Source organism: Lepus europaeus, chromosome 13, assembly GCF_033115175.1.
Source record: "Lepus europaeus isolate LE1 chromosome 13, mLepTim1.pri, whole genome shotgun sequence".
Classification (NCBI taxonomy): Eukaryota; Metazoa; Chordata; class Mammalia; order Lagomorpha; family Leporidae; genus Lepus; species Lepus europaeus.
Window position 1 is genome coordinate 98,769,090 of NC_084839.1, and position 18,213 is coordinate 98,787,302.

General features: G+C 37.9%; 1 protein-coding gene and 1 pseudogene across 1 annotated transcript in view; both read right to left on the reverse strand.

Annotated features, from left to right (window-relative positions):
- LOC133772929 (armadillo repeat-containing protein 3-like) overlaps positions 1-18,213 on the reverse strand; it is a 127,013-nt gene that overhangs the window by 52,137 nt on the left and 56,663 nt on the right. Inside the window, exons 5-8 of the mRNA XM_062210084.1 lie at positions 10,571-10,696; positions 5,447-5,515; positions 4,691-4,866; positions 1,539-1,733 (exon numbers count right to left, since the gene is read on the reverse strand). Coding sequence (XP_062066068.1) covers positions 1,539-1,733; positions 4,691-4,866; positions 5,447-5,515; positions 10,571-10,696 — 566 coding nt within the window. The remainder of the gene's footprint in view (positions 1-1,538; positions 1,734-4,690; positions 4,867-5,446; positions 5,516-10,570; positions 10,697-18,213) is intronic.
- LOC133772279 (large ribosomal subunit protein bL33m-like) lies at positions 2,522-2,719 on the reverse strand (annotated as a pseudogene).

An 18,213-nucleotide genomic window follows, 5' to 3' on the forward strand; every position in this document is an offset into this window, starting at 1 on the left:
GAGCTGGAAGTGGTACCATTCTTTATTAGCCCTAGTGACTTACTAGCAAAGTGTTTGCCTCCTCTACCTGCAACCATATGCTCTGCTGGCCTAGGGATCTTAGTTCCAAGTGGAGGAACACTTCCACACCAGGAGCTACTACAATATGTCTACTGAACTTGAAGTTAAACTGCCACTTAGAAACTTTTTTCTTCTCATGCCTCTGAATCAACAATCAACAAGCAAAGGGTTACTGTGCAAAGGGAAATTGGACCACTACACCACAATTGAAATAAGGAAGAATATGTATGGAAAATAAGAGATCCCTTAGCATAACCATACCCTACGACTAGTCAGTGGAAACTAGCATGGCCCGATCCAAGATTACTAATGGCCCAGATCCTTCAGATATTAAGGTCTGCATTATCTCACAGGGAAAGAGCCACAGCCTGCTGAGGAGCTGGCTAGGGACAAAGGGAGTATGGAATAGGTAATGGAAGAAGGTAGTTATTGTCAACCAAATGATCATTGACAGAAATGAGGTTTGTACATGTCAAGGGTGTTTCTTCTTTATTTTGTTATGAATATGTGTGCATGTATGTTTGTATATGTATGTATTTTTCCTTTGTTTTTTCCTTTATCCTATAACATGACATGTATTAATTTTATATAATACATTTTAAGTTCTTCAATGTCCAAGAGTCAACATCGCCCATTATTTCCTGGGGGAAAATTAATGAACTTTTGGCTGCACACCACATTCTGTCACACCGAGTGGAAGTACATCTTTGCTACTGCTTAACTGGCACTGGGTCTTAATGCTTCCTGAGTCTGCACTCAGCTGGTCTCCTTGGCATCCGGCCTACCCTGTAGATTCTGGACCACCCAGCCTTCACAATTCTTTAAACACTACTCTTCCATACATATTTTGTTATTAGAGTTAATTTATTTTATTAGAATATTGAAGTAAGGGCAGTGAATATGAAATCTATGTACTACCATTTCACTCTGGAATTGAGAATTTGGACACTTTCAGAAGGTATCCACAGCATTTCAAGTCAATGAGTGGTATCCATAAACTGCTGATTGGTTTCGGTTTATGTAAATAGGAAGTCTTAGAAGACATTGCAGATTCTAAATGTGTATCATTCATACCTAAAAACTTAGGAACAACTATGGAAACTCAGATGTAGTATTGCTCAAAATGTGTTTAGAAAGTGAATTAATTATTCTTTCTTAATCTCAGAGAAAATCAGGACAAAGATTAAAGGACTAAATCTATATGTTTCAGGATACCAGGAGGAAGACCTACACAAGAATGTAAAAATCTTAAATCTTCTAAGCCAGAAGACTACTTGATTACCTTATAATGGCCTCTGTAAATGGTTTGATTTAATTAGGTTAATTAAAAGACTATGCAGCAATTAGAAAGACTGTTACAGTCAGTGTTATGATAAAATACAGTAATATTTTGTTAAAAAATGTGCAATTTATATTTTACAACAATATTTAGGAGAGATGTATTTCTTCATAGGGAATTGAATGAAAATTGCAAATACCTTACTTTCTAGGATCTTAATAAGTTGGTCCAGTCCTTGATTATCTCTTAACATTGTTAGGGATTCTTTATCATTTGTAATAACACCCAGGGTTTTCAGAGCCAATAACTGAATTACTGGATAGTCCGACTTCAAGAGAGCTAACATAGAAGGGATTGCATTTAGTTCTTGAAGTGCAATTCGACACTGAAAATCCTGCCACAAGATACAAATGATCAAATCAGCAATGTTTTAAAGCAAAATACATTTTGAAGAAGGGAGAAATACTGCTTTACAGCAAAAAACATTATTAGCTATAATTTTCTCATCTTTTATTCCAATTTCCTTCCAAATTAATTCACAAACAAAAACAAGGAAACTCTCAATTGGCAAAACCAACATTTGTATTTTAACCATGAAGACCCTGTCAATAACAGGAAATACATGTGATCTGTGACTCTTGCAGTATCCATTATTTGTTTATTTTCCAGCAATTACTATTACTAGAAACAGTATGACAATAAATACATGCATCATAATATTATTTTCACACTGACATACTATTTCAAATAATATGTGTAGTATGAAATGATGACTTTATTATCCTTATTATTATCCTTATTATCTTCATTCAAAAGGATTGTTTATGGAAAACCTGTATGCAAGCTATGCTGTTGACGGGCCCTGTGCATGCAAGTGTATAGCCAGTTTAGTTTAGATACATGATTTTTTTTGGCTATTTTGATTTTTTTTATTAAGGGCTATACAAATATCCAGAAAGATAAATAAATATGATGCAATGATATGTGTCCCGAAATGAGGAACTTTCTTTCACTGCATTGTTTGCTTTCACAATGGCCTTCAAACAACAGGAGGTAGTGATTCTGTGCCCTTTCTCTTCTTTTATTACACACTGTTGGTTTCTGAATCAGTAGCCTGCCCTCAGTATTTGCATTTACAAACCAAATTCATTTTCAGCCCATTATTTAGAGTGACTGCGTTATTTAGAGTGAGTGCATTTTTTTCTGTTCTATGAAGAGGACCTTTTGGTTCACAGTTGGAGCATAACGCACAGGAGTCAGTTTCTCCCACAGTCAGCTTCTCTTGGTGTTAAAGCAGAAGCCAGTTACAGCTTGGCTTATCATTCTCACCAGAGTGGTTTTTGACTTGTTCTTGGCAAAGGAGACCACTGAGAGGAACATGGCGACTGCTCCCATGCAGTCTCTGTAACCGGCCCAAATCCCAGATACATGAGAGAGAGAGAGAGAGAGAGAGAGAGAGAGAGAGAGAGATCCTCCATCTGCTGGTCTGCTGGTTTGCTCTCCAAATGGCCAACAAGGCCTAGGCTTGTCAAGGCTAAAGCCAGGCACTCCACCCTGGTCTCCCTGAGTGGGTGGCAGGAACCCAAGAAAGTGGGCCAGCTTCCATTGTCTTCCCAGGTGGACTCTCAGGGAGCTGGATTGGAAGCAGAGTGCAAGAACCCAGCGAGCCCTCCAGTGGGATGCTGGCATCACAGGCAGCACCTCAGCTTGCTGCATCACAGTGCCACACCTCAGATACATGATTTTTAAGACATTTACAGTATCAAGGGGGTCATCATGGTCTGGAAATGTTGTTCGTTGTGTGTGTCTGTAATTCTGTGTGAGTGTGTGGAGGGTGGGGGTTTCTTGGGGTAGGTTTCAGTACAGAAAATAAAGGAAGATGCCACAAAAAATCTTTAAACTCTGACTACTAAATCATGACATTTTAAATAAAAATGTAGTAAGATTCAAATAATGCACAATGTGGAAAATGTTCTATTTACAACTTAGCTTTCCCGTATCCATCTTTCAGCTCACATCTGATCTTTAGTTTCCTTTAAACAAACCACAAACTGGAGGTTGCTCTTTGTTATGGGTTGAATTGTGTCTCCCTACAATATGTATTGAGGTCAGGACCTCACAATGTGACCTTATTTGCAAACAAGGTTCTCACTGCAGATATAATCAGTCAAGATGAGGTCATCGTGGAGTGGGGCAGGGCCTTAGTGAGAGACAGAGAGAGACCCAGAGGGAGAGATTGCAGCGATGTAGATGCAAATAGAGGAATGCTAAAGACGATGGCAACCACTAGGATCTGACAAGAGGCAGGAAGGATTCCACAGTCTCAGAGGGGGCAGTTTCTACTCCTTTCATTATGGCCAAGCTAAACTGGATGCAGAGAAATGGACTATTGGTATACACTGATGGCCTAGCGTGGTGGGCTCCTGAGGTGGACATGGAAGTTCTGTGCCCACCCCCACCTTCCCTTCCCTTGTCTTAGACATTTATTCCATTTACCAACCCTGGGTTATACCTTTGATAATAAATCAATTATCATAAGTGAAATTATAAGACAAAAATGAATATCTGCACATTCTATGGATGTCTGATGAAATTAATGGATTATTGTTAATTTGTTAGATATGATTATGTTTTTGCAACTTTTTAAAAAATATCATTTTTAGAGATACATACTGAAATATCTCTATGATTGAAATAATATGATATAATTTGCTTTAAAATAATTGAGGAGGGGTTGGCGCTGTGGCGCAGTGGGTTAACGCCCTGGCTTGAAGTGCTGGCATCCCATATGGGCGCCAGTTCTAGTCCTGGCTGCTCCTCTTCCGATCCAGCTCTCCGCTATGGCCTAGGATAGCAGTGGAAAATGGCCCAAGTGCTTGGGCTCCTGCACCCATGTGGGAGACCCGGAAGAAGCCCCTGGCTCCTGGCTTTGGACTGGCGCAGCTCTGGCCATTTCAGCCATCTAGGGAGTGAACCAGCAGATGGAAGACCTCTCTCTGTGTCTCTACCTCTCTCTGTAACTCTGTCTTTCAAATAAATAAAATAAATCTTTAAAAAAAATTGAGGAAATAGTGAATAAGGGTGTAGATGAAACAAGCTTATCATGTATTTAATGGTTGTTGAAGTTGGGTGATGGAATGGGTATACTGGGTTCATAATTCTGTTGCTGTAATTTGTTTATATTTGAAAACTTTAATTTTTATTTAAGAATAAATATTTTAGAAAAAGAGAAAACAACCAAAAAAGGAATTATGCAAAACTGGTTGCATTTTTAAGTGTTTCTTTTTCCAAATTGGAAATAAATTCCAACATCAGCTTTTTTCAAAACACTTTTTAAGGAATTAGTCTTACCTGTACCAAGTTGTAAAGGCTTTCAATAGAATTCTTCTGGACATCAGGGTCTGGGCTATTCAGTAGTCTGATAAGTGGCTCTAATCCACCATGTTCACATATTTGCACTTTCCCAGTGTATTCTGCAGACATGTTTGCTAGACAAAGACTAGCAAACTCGTGGGTAACCACTTCTTCTGTATGCCAAAAGTGAATAAGACAAGTATGTGAAATGCTTATTCAACCACTACTTTTGAAATATGCTTTGAAAGCCAAAACACTACAAATTGTACCTTGCTTAGAGCACACCTATTTTCTTTTTTTGACAGGCAGAGTGGATAGTGAGAGAGAGAGACAGAGAGAAAGGTCTTCCTTTTTGCCGTTGGTTCACCCTCCAATGGCCGCTGTGGCTGGCGCATCTCGCCGATCCAAAGGCAGGATCCAGGTGCTTCTCCTGGTCTCCCATGCGGGTGCAGGGCCCAAGGACTTGGGCCATCCTCCACTGCCTTCCTGGGCCATAGCAGAGAGCTGGCCTGGAAGAGGGGCAACCGGGATAGAATCCGGTGCCCCAACCGGGACTAGAACCAGTGTGCCAGTGCCGCAAGGCGGAGGATTAGCCTGTTAAGCCACGGTGCCGGCCCTATTTTCTAAACTCAAAACTAAGCTGTAGTTTGACAGATTTCACAATTACTACTTCATGAACTCTTTTCAATATGCAATCAAATGTAAAAAATAAACAAGTTCTATTTTTAAAATACATACAGGATGCAAAGTTACCTTCTGGAGCGAGCTGGGCAATAACGGAATCCATGACATCTAACTCCCTTAACAATTTTTTAACATCATCTACACAGGAAAAACAGAATATTGATGTTGATTATTAATGATAAATGCGATATCTATTGAACAGTACCTTATGGGATAGGCAATATTATTATCACAGAGCATGGAAGTGGTGAGGCCAGGTTTCATTCCCAGGTAGGTCTAATCCCTCACAGTTCCTAGCTTCTATACTTCTTGACCACTGGGATACACTACCTTTCAAAACACTAAAAATTATAAATATAAAAGTGCAAATTCTGCCAAGAATACTACAAGTAAAGCCAAGTTACTGTGATATAACACTTGTTTATTATAGTAATTCATTTTCTGCTTTGTTGGGAGGATACTTTTAAATTTGGTTTTAACAACCTGGTGTTAAATTGGAAATGGCATAGAAAATTAATTAATTTAAAAAATATATTATGTAGCATCTCTGTCTTTAATGTGCTGTACACTGTTATTTAATGCTATAACTAGTACTCCAACGGTAGTTTTTTTTTAACTTTGTGTTGCTATATGGGGCAAACTGTTGAAATCTTTACCTAATATATACTAAACTGATCTTCTGTATATAAAGAGAATTGAAAATGAATCTTGATGTGAATGGAAGGGGAGAGGGAGTGGGAAAGCGGAGGGTTGCAGGTGGGAGGGAAGTTATGGGAGGGGGAAAGCCATTGTAACCCATAAGCTGTACTTTGGAAATTTATATTCATTAAATAAAAGTTTAATAAATGAAAAAAAAATTTGGTTTTAATAGAGCTTTCACAAAACGCAAATAAGAATTATCTTAGTCTATTTCAAGAAATACATCTTGATTGATTACATTTCATTTGATTATCAGAAATGCCAAGAAAATGCTGAATAACAAGTAGATTGACTTTTTAAAAAGTCATTTTTGTACAATTTATATTAGCCCAATTAAGGATAGACAGGTTATGTCCCCACTTTTTCATGCAACCCTTAGCCTAATTTTTTCTGATAAATAAGATATGGCTGATCCTTTGTTATTTTTTAAAACAAATTTAAAATTAATAATAATGATACATATTTCTTTGGCTTTGCTGTGATCAGATCATGGTGTAGTGTTCACAGTGAGGTCATAGCCTCCTGAATATTGGACATAGCTACAGTCCTGCTTCTGCCTAAGCAGGCCTTGTGAAGGCATATCTTCCTAGATGGAATGCAGCTGCAGGAGCAGAAGGTTTGAGTTATTATTAGATATTGCTTTTAGGAAAATTCCTTGTCATACTTCAAGGGCATAGAAGATGAGCCAGGAGCAATTTGAACTTTCGTGTCCCACCATAAATATGTCACACGTTGCTTATCTCACTTGCTTGTGCCTGTTTGTTATTCTTTTATAATGATTAGTCAGGCTGTACATCCCTAATTGCTGTGTTACTAGTTGACCCTAGACTAAATAATAAAACGCTCCTGCTGGAGCTAGCCAGCATCTCTCTCTCTCTCTCTTTATTTGTCAGGCAGAGTTAGACAGTGAGAGAGAGAGACAGAGAGAAAGGTCTTCCTCTCGTTGGTTCACCCCCGAAATGGCTGCTACGGCCGGAACTACGCCGATCCAAAGCCAGGAGCCAGGTGCTTCCTCCAGGTCTCCCATGCGGGTGCAGGGCCCAAGCACTTGGGCCATCCTCCACTGCCTTCCCAGGCCACAGCAGAGAGCTGGACTGGAAGAGAAGCAACTGGGACTAGAACCCGGTGCCCATATGGGATGCTGGCACCACAGGAGGATTAACCAAGTGAGCCATGGCACCAGCCCCATTTTTTTATTATTATTATTATTTCACAGATAGAGTTAGACAGTGAGAGAGAGAGAGAGAGAGAGAGAGACAGAGAGAATAGCTATTCTCTTCAGATGAAGATGCCCGTGTCTTGGCTAGTCACTTGAAATTCCCACATGGTGATCAACATTTCTGCTTTTTGACATTACTTTATGATCAGAGGCTTGCAGCTCCTTTCTGCTATTTGTTCACAAAATACATACTAGGTTATTGTGAATTTGTCATCACACAGTGCTGAATAACATTACTAACTTATTCCTTTAAACTAACTGATTTGGTGCCCATTATCCAAATTGCTTCTATCCCCCTAACTGCTCTCCAAGCCTCTAGTGATCACCATTCTGTGTTGAGAATGAATGTTTTCAGATTCTACAGATAAAGAAGAACATGTGGTAATTGTATTTCTGTTTGTTGTTTATTTCACTTTCCTCCAGCTCCATCCATTTTGCTACAAATGATAGGATTTAAGTATTATGGTTGATTAATATTTCATTGTGTGTATATAACATTATCCTTATCCATCCATCTGTTGTTGGACACCTTGGTTGATTCTTTGTGTAAGATCTGACACTGAAAATGCTAGAAGAAAACATGGCAGGAAACAAAGATATTGGTTCAGGCAATGATTTTTTTTTGTTAAAATCCCAAAGGTGCTCTTTTAGTTTTGCAGTTTCTCATTTTGGTCAATTTTCTTTGTCTGCAAGGCATAATTGGGACTACCAGAATTTTGGAAAAATGACTGTTGCAGCAGCTGAATCTGATGATCTCTGGATTAATTCTTTCTGATTATATACTTAGCTGTGACTAAGACACAGGGATATGTCACTGTCACTGTTCAAAATGGCTAAAAGAGGTCCAACAAAATTTACATACAATATGTGAACTGACTTGAAATACAAAGAACAACCAAGCTTCTAGGAATGTAGTGTTCTAAGGGGATTGATGTCATTTTATAATCAACATCAACATCATTTTAAAAACTGTATTATACTTCCACAGATTAAGAAATAATAGTAGGATATACTCGGACCTTCCAAAGTATTTGGGTGAACTGTTCAAAGGTGCAGCCTCTGAGAAAGACTGTTTCTATCCTCTTTCACTCTTAAGATTTCTGTTCAGAATGATAGTTATGAGGGCCCTAAACTATAATCCTTTAGATCTCCACCTGCATCCCACATATAGTATAAAAAATAACCTTCCTGATACTTCAAAACAACAACGTGCTCAAGAAGATCCCACTCTGCGCTCTGCTCCTGTTTCTCTGCAGTATTGGTTCCTACAGAGAGAGGTCAAGGGCTCTCCTTTGCAAGAATAGCATCAGGTGGCACCACACCCCAGTCTTTCTAAACAAGTTAAAAGTTTGTCAGGGGATTCTTTGTGCCATGAAAACTCCCTTCTAGGTTTGAATTTAGTCCAAATGGCAAGTAATGCCTAACAGCAGATCTGATAAATGTATCCACTACATCATATGATTCCAATTCAATGGGAGCTCTTGTAAGTTGGTGACACAGTTGATCTGCTTTTTGACACCAAATTGTTCAAACATTCTTTCTTTTCTTGAGGTTAAATCAGTGAAAATAATGGACAAGGTGTGTTTCTATCACTTTAAATATGATACTGATCTCGGTCCCCTTCGTTCTTAACTGGGAACATGCTCAAATATGGCTATTGAACAGAAACTGACTTGTGGAGGATGACATTTTCTAAACAGTGTGATACCTAAAGTTTTAAGTTGTTTCAGAACTGTTAGCATCTTCACTCCCTAGAGTACCTTTACAATACATTGGTTTTTTTTCTTAAAAAATTACTTATTTGAAAGGCAGAGTGACAGAGCAAGAGAGCAGAGAGTGAGAGTGAGACAGCGAGAGTGAGAATGAGAGATAGACACTGAATATTGACTTTTTTTTTGACAGGCAGAATTAGATAGTGAGAGAAGGAGAAAGGCCTTCCTTCGGTTGGTTCACCCCCCAAATGGCCGCTACGGCCAGCGTGCTACACTGATCTGAAGCCAGGAGCCAGGTGACTTCTCCTGGTCTCCCATGGGGGTGCAGGGCCCAAGGACCTGGGCCATCCTCCACTGCCTTCCTGGGCCACAGCAGAGAGCTGGACTGGAAAAGGAGCAACCGAGACAGAACCTGGAGTACCGGAGCCCCAGGCGGACGATTAGCCTAGTGAGCCGTGGTGCCGGCAGAATATTAACTTCTAATAGTAAGTATCCTGCTGCCAGAAATATTCCCCAAGCCTTTGCTTTACAGCACAGCCACCATTAGGGCTCCCGAAATTGCAATCTTCTCCTAAGCAACCCAAAGAATTCTACCTGCTCCAGACACTGCAGGTGCTGTTACCCAGTGTCTGTGCTTGACATGTCGTGGCACAGAAGGCACACACAAATCTCCCTTTCCGTTCTTCTGCCCATCCTCGGTTTATAGGCATTTCTGAAGATACTATAATGCCAAAGTTCCTTCTGAGCATAATGAATAAGAGGATCCCACTGTCATCACACTGGACCAGAGCTTCTGTGGCCTCTGGGGTGGGAATAGCAGAAAGTAGGGGATAGAACTTGCTCTTGTGTTTGAAAAGACTATGGTATGCGGGGGGCGGGGGAGAAGTATGCTTTTTAGCCATGTCCCATGGTAGAGTGACACATGTTTATTATTAGCAGCCTGAGTTTCATGGTAGAATTCTATGTCCACTGAGTGTCAATTATTGGAAGTTTCAAGACCTTTTTTTGGGTGACTCGAAAGCTATCCTAATAACATAGGCAAATGAACTCATGAATAGAAAATGTATCCTGTTTATAAGTCAGAGAGTGTATTGGCATGATTTTGGCCAAACTGATACTCTAACATACGCAATATTAGGCTTTAATTAATACTATTATACTACCATATTGAAACATTCCAAGTAAATAAAAATATAGTTTATAGTTTCAAAAAAAATCACGTATTAAGACTCCTTATGTTGGAATCCATTCCTATGGAACATATACGAAAGGGAACTTATATTTAGGCAATGGATTTTTCAAAAAGAAAAACAATTTTAAGAGAATGATGGCTTTTTCAGTTGGTAAGGCTGGTATATTATGTCATCAACTTTGAGAGAAGATTTTGCATGGATATATTTCTACGTATTTTTATATTTTAAAAATACCCCTTGAAAATATCATACATTTGCTGTTTTTGGCTGATTTAATTGATTTAATTTTTTGCTATATTAAGGTTGGCTTAAATAAAGTTAAACAAATCTTTTATATTATATAATATTGACGATTAAAGTTGATACTTACTATTAGAAGTCAAGATTCCAAATATCATAGTAGCATTTCTTTTTACTATTTTGTCTTCATGGATCAGCAGTTTAGTTAAAGGTTCCACAGCTCCAAGTTCAAGGAGAGTTGCTTTATTTTCTTCACCTGATATCACAGGTAAAAATAAGTCATACATGGATATCAATTGATTCCATCTACACTCTTCTTTGTGTCTTTCCAATTTCTTTATTTTTTTTTGCTTATTTTGTATTTTCCTTTTTCATGCTTCTTTTATTTATTTATTTAAATAGATTCAGCATGATTTGTAGATACAAGTCTAAGAAGTTAATGACATTCGTTTCCTCCCTCCCTCCTTCCTACCCTTCTCTTTCCTTCTAACTTTTTTTTTAGTTTCAGTGATAACATATTCAATTTACATTACAGTAAAAAAAGCTTAATGCTTCACTAAATAAGTTTAACAATTAAAGAGCAAAATGAATTTAGTCGGACTATATACAAGAGCTATAAACAATCATGAAAGGTATAAATAACCATTTAACTCACAGTTTCTTTTTGTCAATTAGCCATTCATAATTTCTTTCAATGTGATAGAAACAATGGCAATGTAACATGTAAATTTCCTGTGTGGTTGCAAGATATTGCCATTTTTTTTCACATGCATCTTTGTTTCCCCTCCTATTTCTGTAAGAATCAACCTGAAGGCCAGAGTAGCCCAAACATTTGCTTCTCTCCCTTCTCCTTGGTATCGTGAAAGGTGGCTTTCTCTCATCTTCAGTCTTAAGCTTATTCTGCATCTCCTTAGAGGTCCTCCCCATGACCCATCAGTTTCTATTTAATGTTGGTACCATATCCAAATCTATCTTACCTGTTTTTATCCTGCTTTATTTTTAGTAGACCATCATCTTCCTGCTTCACTGTAATTTAGCTTTCTTCAAGGACAGAGTCTGTGCTAATCTCTCATATCCTTGGTGGCCAGCACAGTGCCAGCCATGTAATAAGCATTCAGTAATTGATTGTTTGCATAATTAATCATAAAAGCTATCATCACATAGAGATCCCACTTCATGTTTCACTTCTTGTGGAGGGTGTTGGGGACTCATTTTTCACTAAATTGAGTTACAACTCTTAATACGTGACACAAGATGTGCCTGTATTTAGTATAGTTGTACACAAGGACATGAACATGTTGCAGCATGCATTGCTGAAAATTACAAACTCTCATCTCAAATCTTCAGTAATATTTGCATTTTACTTGAGTTCTGTTAAAGGCCTAGATTTCAGCCTCTAGTAATCACTATTTTGTATCAGATTGAGTTTTTCTTAGCTTTCCCAAGTGAGAGAGAACATGTCTTATTTGTCTTTCTGTGTGTGGTTTATTTCAATTCACCCAATATCCTCCAATTCCGTTCATTTTACTGCAAATGACAGGATTTCATTATTTTATGGCTAATATTCTATTGTGTATATATACCATATTCTTTTTATTCACTCATCTGATGATAGATGCCTTGGTTCATCCCATATCTTAGCTATTGAGAATGCTGCTGCAATATGTATTATTGGTGGAGCAGGTATCTCTTTGATATAGTGATCCCACCTCTTTTGGACATTTTTATTTCTGGCTTTCAAAAAAAATTTCCATAGTGGCTATATTAATTTAAATTCCTTCCAACAGTATATAAGATTTCTCCTGTATCCACATCGTAACTAGCATTTCTGAATCTGCATTAGAATAGCCATTCTAACAGGGGTGCAGTTGTTCTCAGTGTGTTGTCATTTTGTTTGCATTTCCCTCCTGGCTAGTCAAACTGAGCATTTTTTTCATATATCTGTTGACCATCTATATTTCTTCTTTTGAGAACTGTTTATTCCCATTTCTTAACTGGGTTTGTAGACTGTTACTGAAGGTTTTTTTTTTTTTTAGTTCTGATATATATTATGAATATAGATCCTCTGTATCCTTTGTCAGATAAATTGCTTGAAAATATTTTCTACCATTCAGTCAGATGTCTTCTCTCTATCTCCCTCATTGTCAGAAACTTCTCAGCTTGTATAATACTATCTGTTTGCTTTTGCTTTGTTGCCTGCAGTTTTTGGGTGTTATCAAGAAATTATTCCCTACACTACTGTTTTGAGGTGTTTCATTTATGTTTTATTCCAGAAATTTCATTGTTTTAGGTCTTACATTTATGTCTTTGACCTATCTTGAGTTGATATTTATATATGGTGAGAGATGGAGGCATAACTTGATTCTTCTCCTTATGCATATATAGTTTTGCAAGCACGATTTGTTGGAAAGATTATTTTTTTCTAATTTATGTTCTTTATGCCCATGTCAAAGTTCAGTGGGCTGTATCTACATGGACTATTTCTAGGCTGTCTAGAAATATATTGTTGCATTGATATATGTGTTCATTATTATGCCAGTACCATGCTGTTTTGATTACTATGCCTTTATAACATGATTTGAAATGAAATGTTGTGATGCTTGCAACTTTTAATATTTTTTCAGGATTGCTGTGGCTATTCTGGGGTTTTTGTGGTTCTCTGTGAAGTTAAGGATTTTCTTCTAATTCTGTGAGAATGTTATTGGTAGTTTTATAGGGATAACGTTGAATCTGCAGATTTCTTAGGTAGTGTGAATATTTTAACAAAATTAAATCTTTCAATCAATGAACAAAGAATATTTTTTGTGTCCTGGATAATTTTCTTCATCAGTATTTTATAATTTTCATTGTAGAGGTTTTTGACCTTTTTATTAAATTTATTCCTAAATATTTAATCTTTCTAGCTATTGTGAATGGGATTTCTTTTTAGCAAAATCATTATTGGCCTATAAAAATGCTACATTTTGAAGTCAATTTTGTATTTCTGAATTGGATTATCAGTTGAGTGTTTAGATTTTTCCATGTACAAAATCATACCATCTGCAAACATGGATGGATGTTTTGACTGCATCATTTCCAATTTTGGTGCATTTTATTTCTTTCTCCTCCCTACTTGATCTAGCTAATTTTTGTTTTGCTATTGCTAATATTTGTTTTGCTACATATCTGAGAGGAAATGCTTTCAGATTTTCCCTTCAGTATGATACTGGATGTGAGTTTGCTTTACATAGCCTTTATAATGTTGAAGTATGTTCTTTTTGTACCTAATTTTAGAAAGTTATTTATCATGCTGAATCTTATTTTTTATTCACATTTATTTATTTATTTATTTATTGACAGGCAGAGTTAGACAGTGATAGAGAGACAGAGAGAAAGGTCTTCTTTTTTCTGTTGGTTCACCCCCTAAGTGGCCACTATGGCCCACGTGCTGTGCTGATCCAAAGCCAGGAGCCAGGTGCTTCTCCTGGTCTCCCATGTGGGTGCAGGGCCTAAGCACTTGGGCCATCCTCCACTGCCCTCCTGGGCCACAGCAGAGAGCTGGACTGGAAGAGGAGCAACCGGGACAGAACCAGCGCCCCAACCGGGATTAGAACCCAGGGTGCCAGTGCCGCAGGTGGAGGATTAGCCAAGTGAGCCACAGCACCGGCCCACATTTATTTATTTTTAAAATTTTTCCCCAGTGGTACTAATCCCATCTTATGTGATAAAGTGATCATATTAAGTGTGGAATTGATCATATACATAGAATTAAAAATCAAAAGGATCACATAAATAAGACCAAGTGTCTGGTAATAACAATAGATAGAATTACAAAGGAGAGAAAGTTCCAACATGGGAAGTAGTCCACACAGCAGACTCATAGAATGACAAACGACCTAAACATCACTCTGACCTCAGAATCAGTCCCTAAGGCATTCGAAACTAGCTAAAAATCCCATGAGAACATTTCAGGCATGGAAAGCCAAGATATAGTGGCAAAAACTGTTCTGCATGAAAGCTCTCTGTGAGTGAGACCCCAATGGAAAGAAGGGGCCATCAAAGAAGGATGTACTTTTCTCTAAGGGAGAGGAGAGAACTTCCACTTTGTATATGGCCCTATCTAAATACCGACGGAGTTTGTGGATTCAAAAGGCTTCCATAGCCTTGGCAGCTCATGTGGTCACTGACGTCAAAAATAAGAATGTTAACTGCTAAATCAACAACAGGAGTTACTGTGCACTTACTCCCCCATGTTGGACCTCTGTACTGTAAGAATTAAGGGTAAAACTTGTCTTCAAACTGTACTTTATACTTTGTGTGTCTGTGTGGGTGCAAACTGTTGAAATCTTTATTTAGTATAAAGCTGATCTTCTGTATATAAAGTCAATTGAAAATGAATCTTAATGAAAAATGGAATGAGAGAGGGAGCAGGAGGTGGGATGGGAGGGCGGGAATGGGGGGAAGAACCACTATATTCCTAAAAGCTGTACATATGAAATTTGTATTCATTTGGGGCTGGTGCTGTGGCTCACTTGGTTAATCCTCTGCCTGTGGTGCTGGCATCCCACATGGGCACCAGTTCTAGTCCTGGTTGCTCCTCTTCCAGTCTAGCTCTTTGCTGTGGCCCAGGAGGCAGTGCTTGGGCTCCTGTGCCCACATGGGAGACCAGGAAGAATCACCAGGCTCCTGGCTTTGGATTGGCACAGCGCCGGCCATGGCAGCCATTAGGGGAGTGAACCAACAGAAGGAAGACCTTTCTCTCTGTCTCTCTCTCTCACTGTCTATAACTCTACCTGTCAAATAAAAAAAAATTGTATTCATTAAATAAAAGCCTTCTAAATTTTTTTCTCCAAAAACCTTTTATTTATTTATACAGACTTCATGCATTTCATAACTACTACTTTAGGGACATAGCGATTCTTCCCACCTTACCCACCCTTGCACAAGCACTCCCATGCTTCTTCCTCATCCCTCTCCTATTCCCATTCTTATTTTTTACTAAGATATATTTTCAATTAACTTTATACACATAAGAATAACTATATTCTAAGTAAAAGAGTTTAAAAAATAGTATGGAAAAAAAAAAACCCTGTCCCTCAACAATTGAGACAAGGGTTGTTCAAAGTCATTGCAACTCAAAGCATCAATTTCACTTCTATAAATCATCTTTTAGGTACTCCATTATTTACCATAGATCAGGTAGAACATACGATATTTGCTCTTTTGGGACTGGCTTTCTTCACTAAGTATAATGTTTTCCAATTGCATCCATTTTGTTGCAAATGACGGGATTTCATTTTTTATTGCTTTATTTTATATACACCATATTCCATGTTGTATATATCTATATATCCCATTAGTTTTTTCTAGTCTTCAGTTGAAGGACATTTGAGTTGATTCCCTATATTAGTTATTATGAATTGAGCTGCAATAAACATGGGGGTACAGAAAACTTTTTTTTTTTTTTTGCTGATTTCATTTACTTGGGTATATTCTCAGGATTGGGATGGTTGGGTCATTTGGTAGGTCTATATTCAGATTTCTGAGGTATTTCCATACTTCTTCCACAGTGGTTGCATGAGTTTACATTCCCACCAACAGTGGATTAAAGTACATTTTCCCTCACATCCCTGCCTGCATTTGTTAGTTGATTTCTGTATGAAAGCCATTTTTACGGGCATGAGGTGAAACCTCATTGTGGTTTTGGTTGACATTTCCCTGATGTCTAGTGATTCTGGAAATTTTTTCACTGGTCTGTTGGCCATTTGGATTTCCTCTTTTGAAAAATGCCTATTAAAGTACTTTGCCCATTTCTTAATTGGATTGTTTGTTTTGTTGTTGTTGAGTTTCTGGAGCTCTTTTTATATTATGGACATTAATCCTTTATCAGTTACATAGTTTGAAAACAATTACTCCCATTCTTTCAGTTGCCTCTTCACTTTGCTGAGTGTTTCTTTTGCAGTGCAAAAGCTTCTCAGCTTATGTAATCTCATTAGTTAATTTTGGCTTTGCTTGCCTGTACCTCTGCTGTCTTTTCCAAGAACTCTTTGCTTATGCCAATGTCTTACAGGGTTTCCCCAATGTTTTCTAATAAGTTGGTGATATTGGGCCATAGATTTAAGTTTTTGATCCAATTTGAGTGGATTTTTGAGTAAGATGTAACATAAGGGTCTTGTTTCATACTTCTACATTCAGAGATCCAGTTGTCCCTGCACCATTTGTTGAAGAGAATATCCTTGCTCCAGGGATTCGTTTTAGCTCCTTTGTCAAAGTTAAATTGGCTGTAGATGCATGGGTTGATTTCTGGAATTTTAATTCTGTTCTATTGATCTATCCTTCTGTTTCTACACCAGTACCAGGCTGTTTTCATTACAAATGCCCTGTAGTATGTCTTGAAATCTGGTATTGTGATGCCTCCAGCTTTGTTTTTGTTGTATAAAATTAGGTTAGCTGTTCTCCTGGAACAGGGTCTCCTGTGTTTCCACATGAATTTCAGCATCTTTTTTCTATATCTCAGAAGAATGTCTTTGATATTTTGATCAGTATCACACTGGATCTGTAAATTCCTTTGTGTAATGTGGACATTTTGATGACACTGATTCTTCAAATCCATGAACATGAAAGATTCTTCTACCTTTTGGTGTATTCTTCTATTTCTTTCTGTAATGTATTGTAATTCTCATTGTAGAGATCTTTGACATGCTTGATTAAATTTACTCCAAGGTATTTGATTTTTTGCACCTATTGTGAGTGGGATTGATCTTAAAAGTTCTTTCTCAGTTGTGGCATTGTCTGCATATACATGTACTCTTTATGAGTTTCAATAGTAGCTTAGTGGAGTATTTTGGATCCCCTATAGAATCCTATTATGTGCAAATAGGGATAGTTTGACTTCTTCCTTCCCAATTTGTATCCCTTTAATTTGTTTTTCCTGTCCAATGGCTCTGGTTACAACTTTCAGGACTATACTAAATAGCAATAGTGACAGTGTGTATTCTTGTCTGGTTCTGCATCTCAGTAGGAATGCTTCCAAGTTTTCTCCTTTCAATAGGATGCTGACTATAGGTTTGTCATAAATTGCCTTGATTGTGTTGAGGAATGTTTTACCTATACCCAATTTACTTAAAGTTTTCATCATGAAAGGATGTTGTTTTTTATTAAATGCCAGGAGCCAGGCGCTTCTCCCGGTCTCCCATGCGGGTGCAGGGCCCAAGCACTTGGGCCATCCTCCACTGCCTTCCCGGGCCATAGCAGAGAGCTGGCCTGGAAGAGGGGCAACCGGGATAGAGTCCGGCGCCCCAACCGGGACTAGAACCCAGTGTGTCGGCGCTGCGAGGCGGAGGATTAGCCTGTTAAGCCACAGCGCCGGCCTATATCTTTTTCAAGTTTAGTATTTAGGTTCCATAGAAGAAGTTTGGGAGGATTTCCTCCCTTTCAATTGTTTTGAATAATTTGAAAAGAATTGGAACTCCTAACACTTATATGTTGAGTCATTTGATAGTATCCCACAAATCTCCAACACCATTTTTTAGCATTCTAATTTCTTTTTTTTTTTTTGCCCTACTGTAAAATTTCCAGTGGTTTATCTTCTAGCTTGAATATTTTTTTATTCTGCCCCACTGAGTCTGTTTTTAAAGCTTTACACCACATTTTTTGGATGTATTGAATTCTTCATTTTTAATATTTCATTTTTGTTTGTCTTTAAAATCTCTATTTCATGGGAAAAATTTTCATTCATGTTATGTATGCATTGCTTTAAATCATGGATTTGCTTCTGATTACTTCTAGGCAATC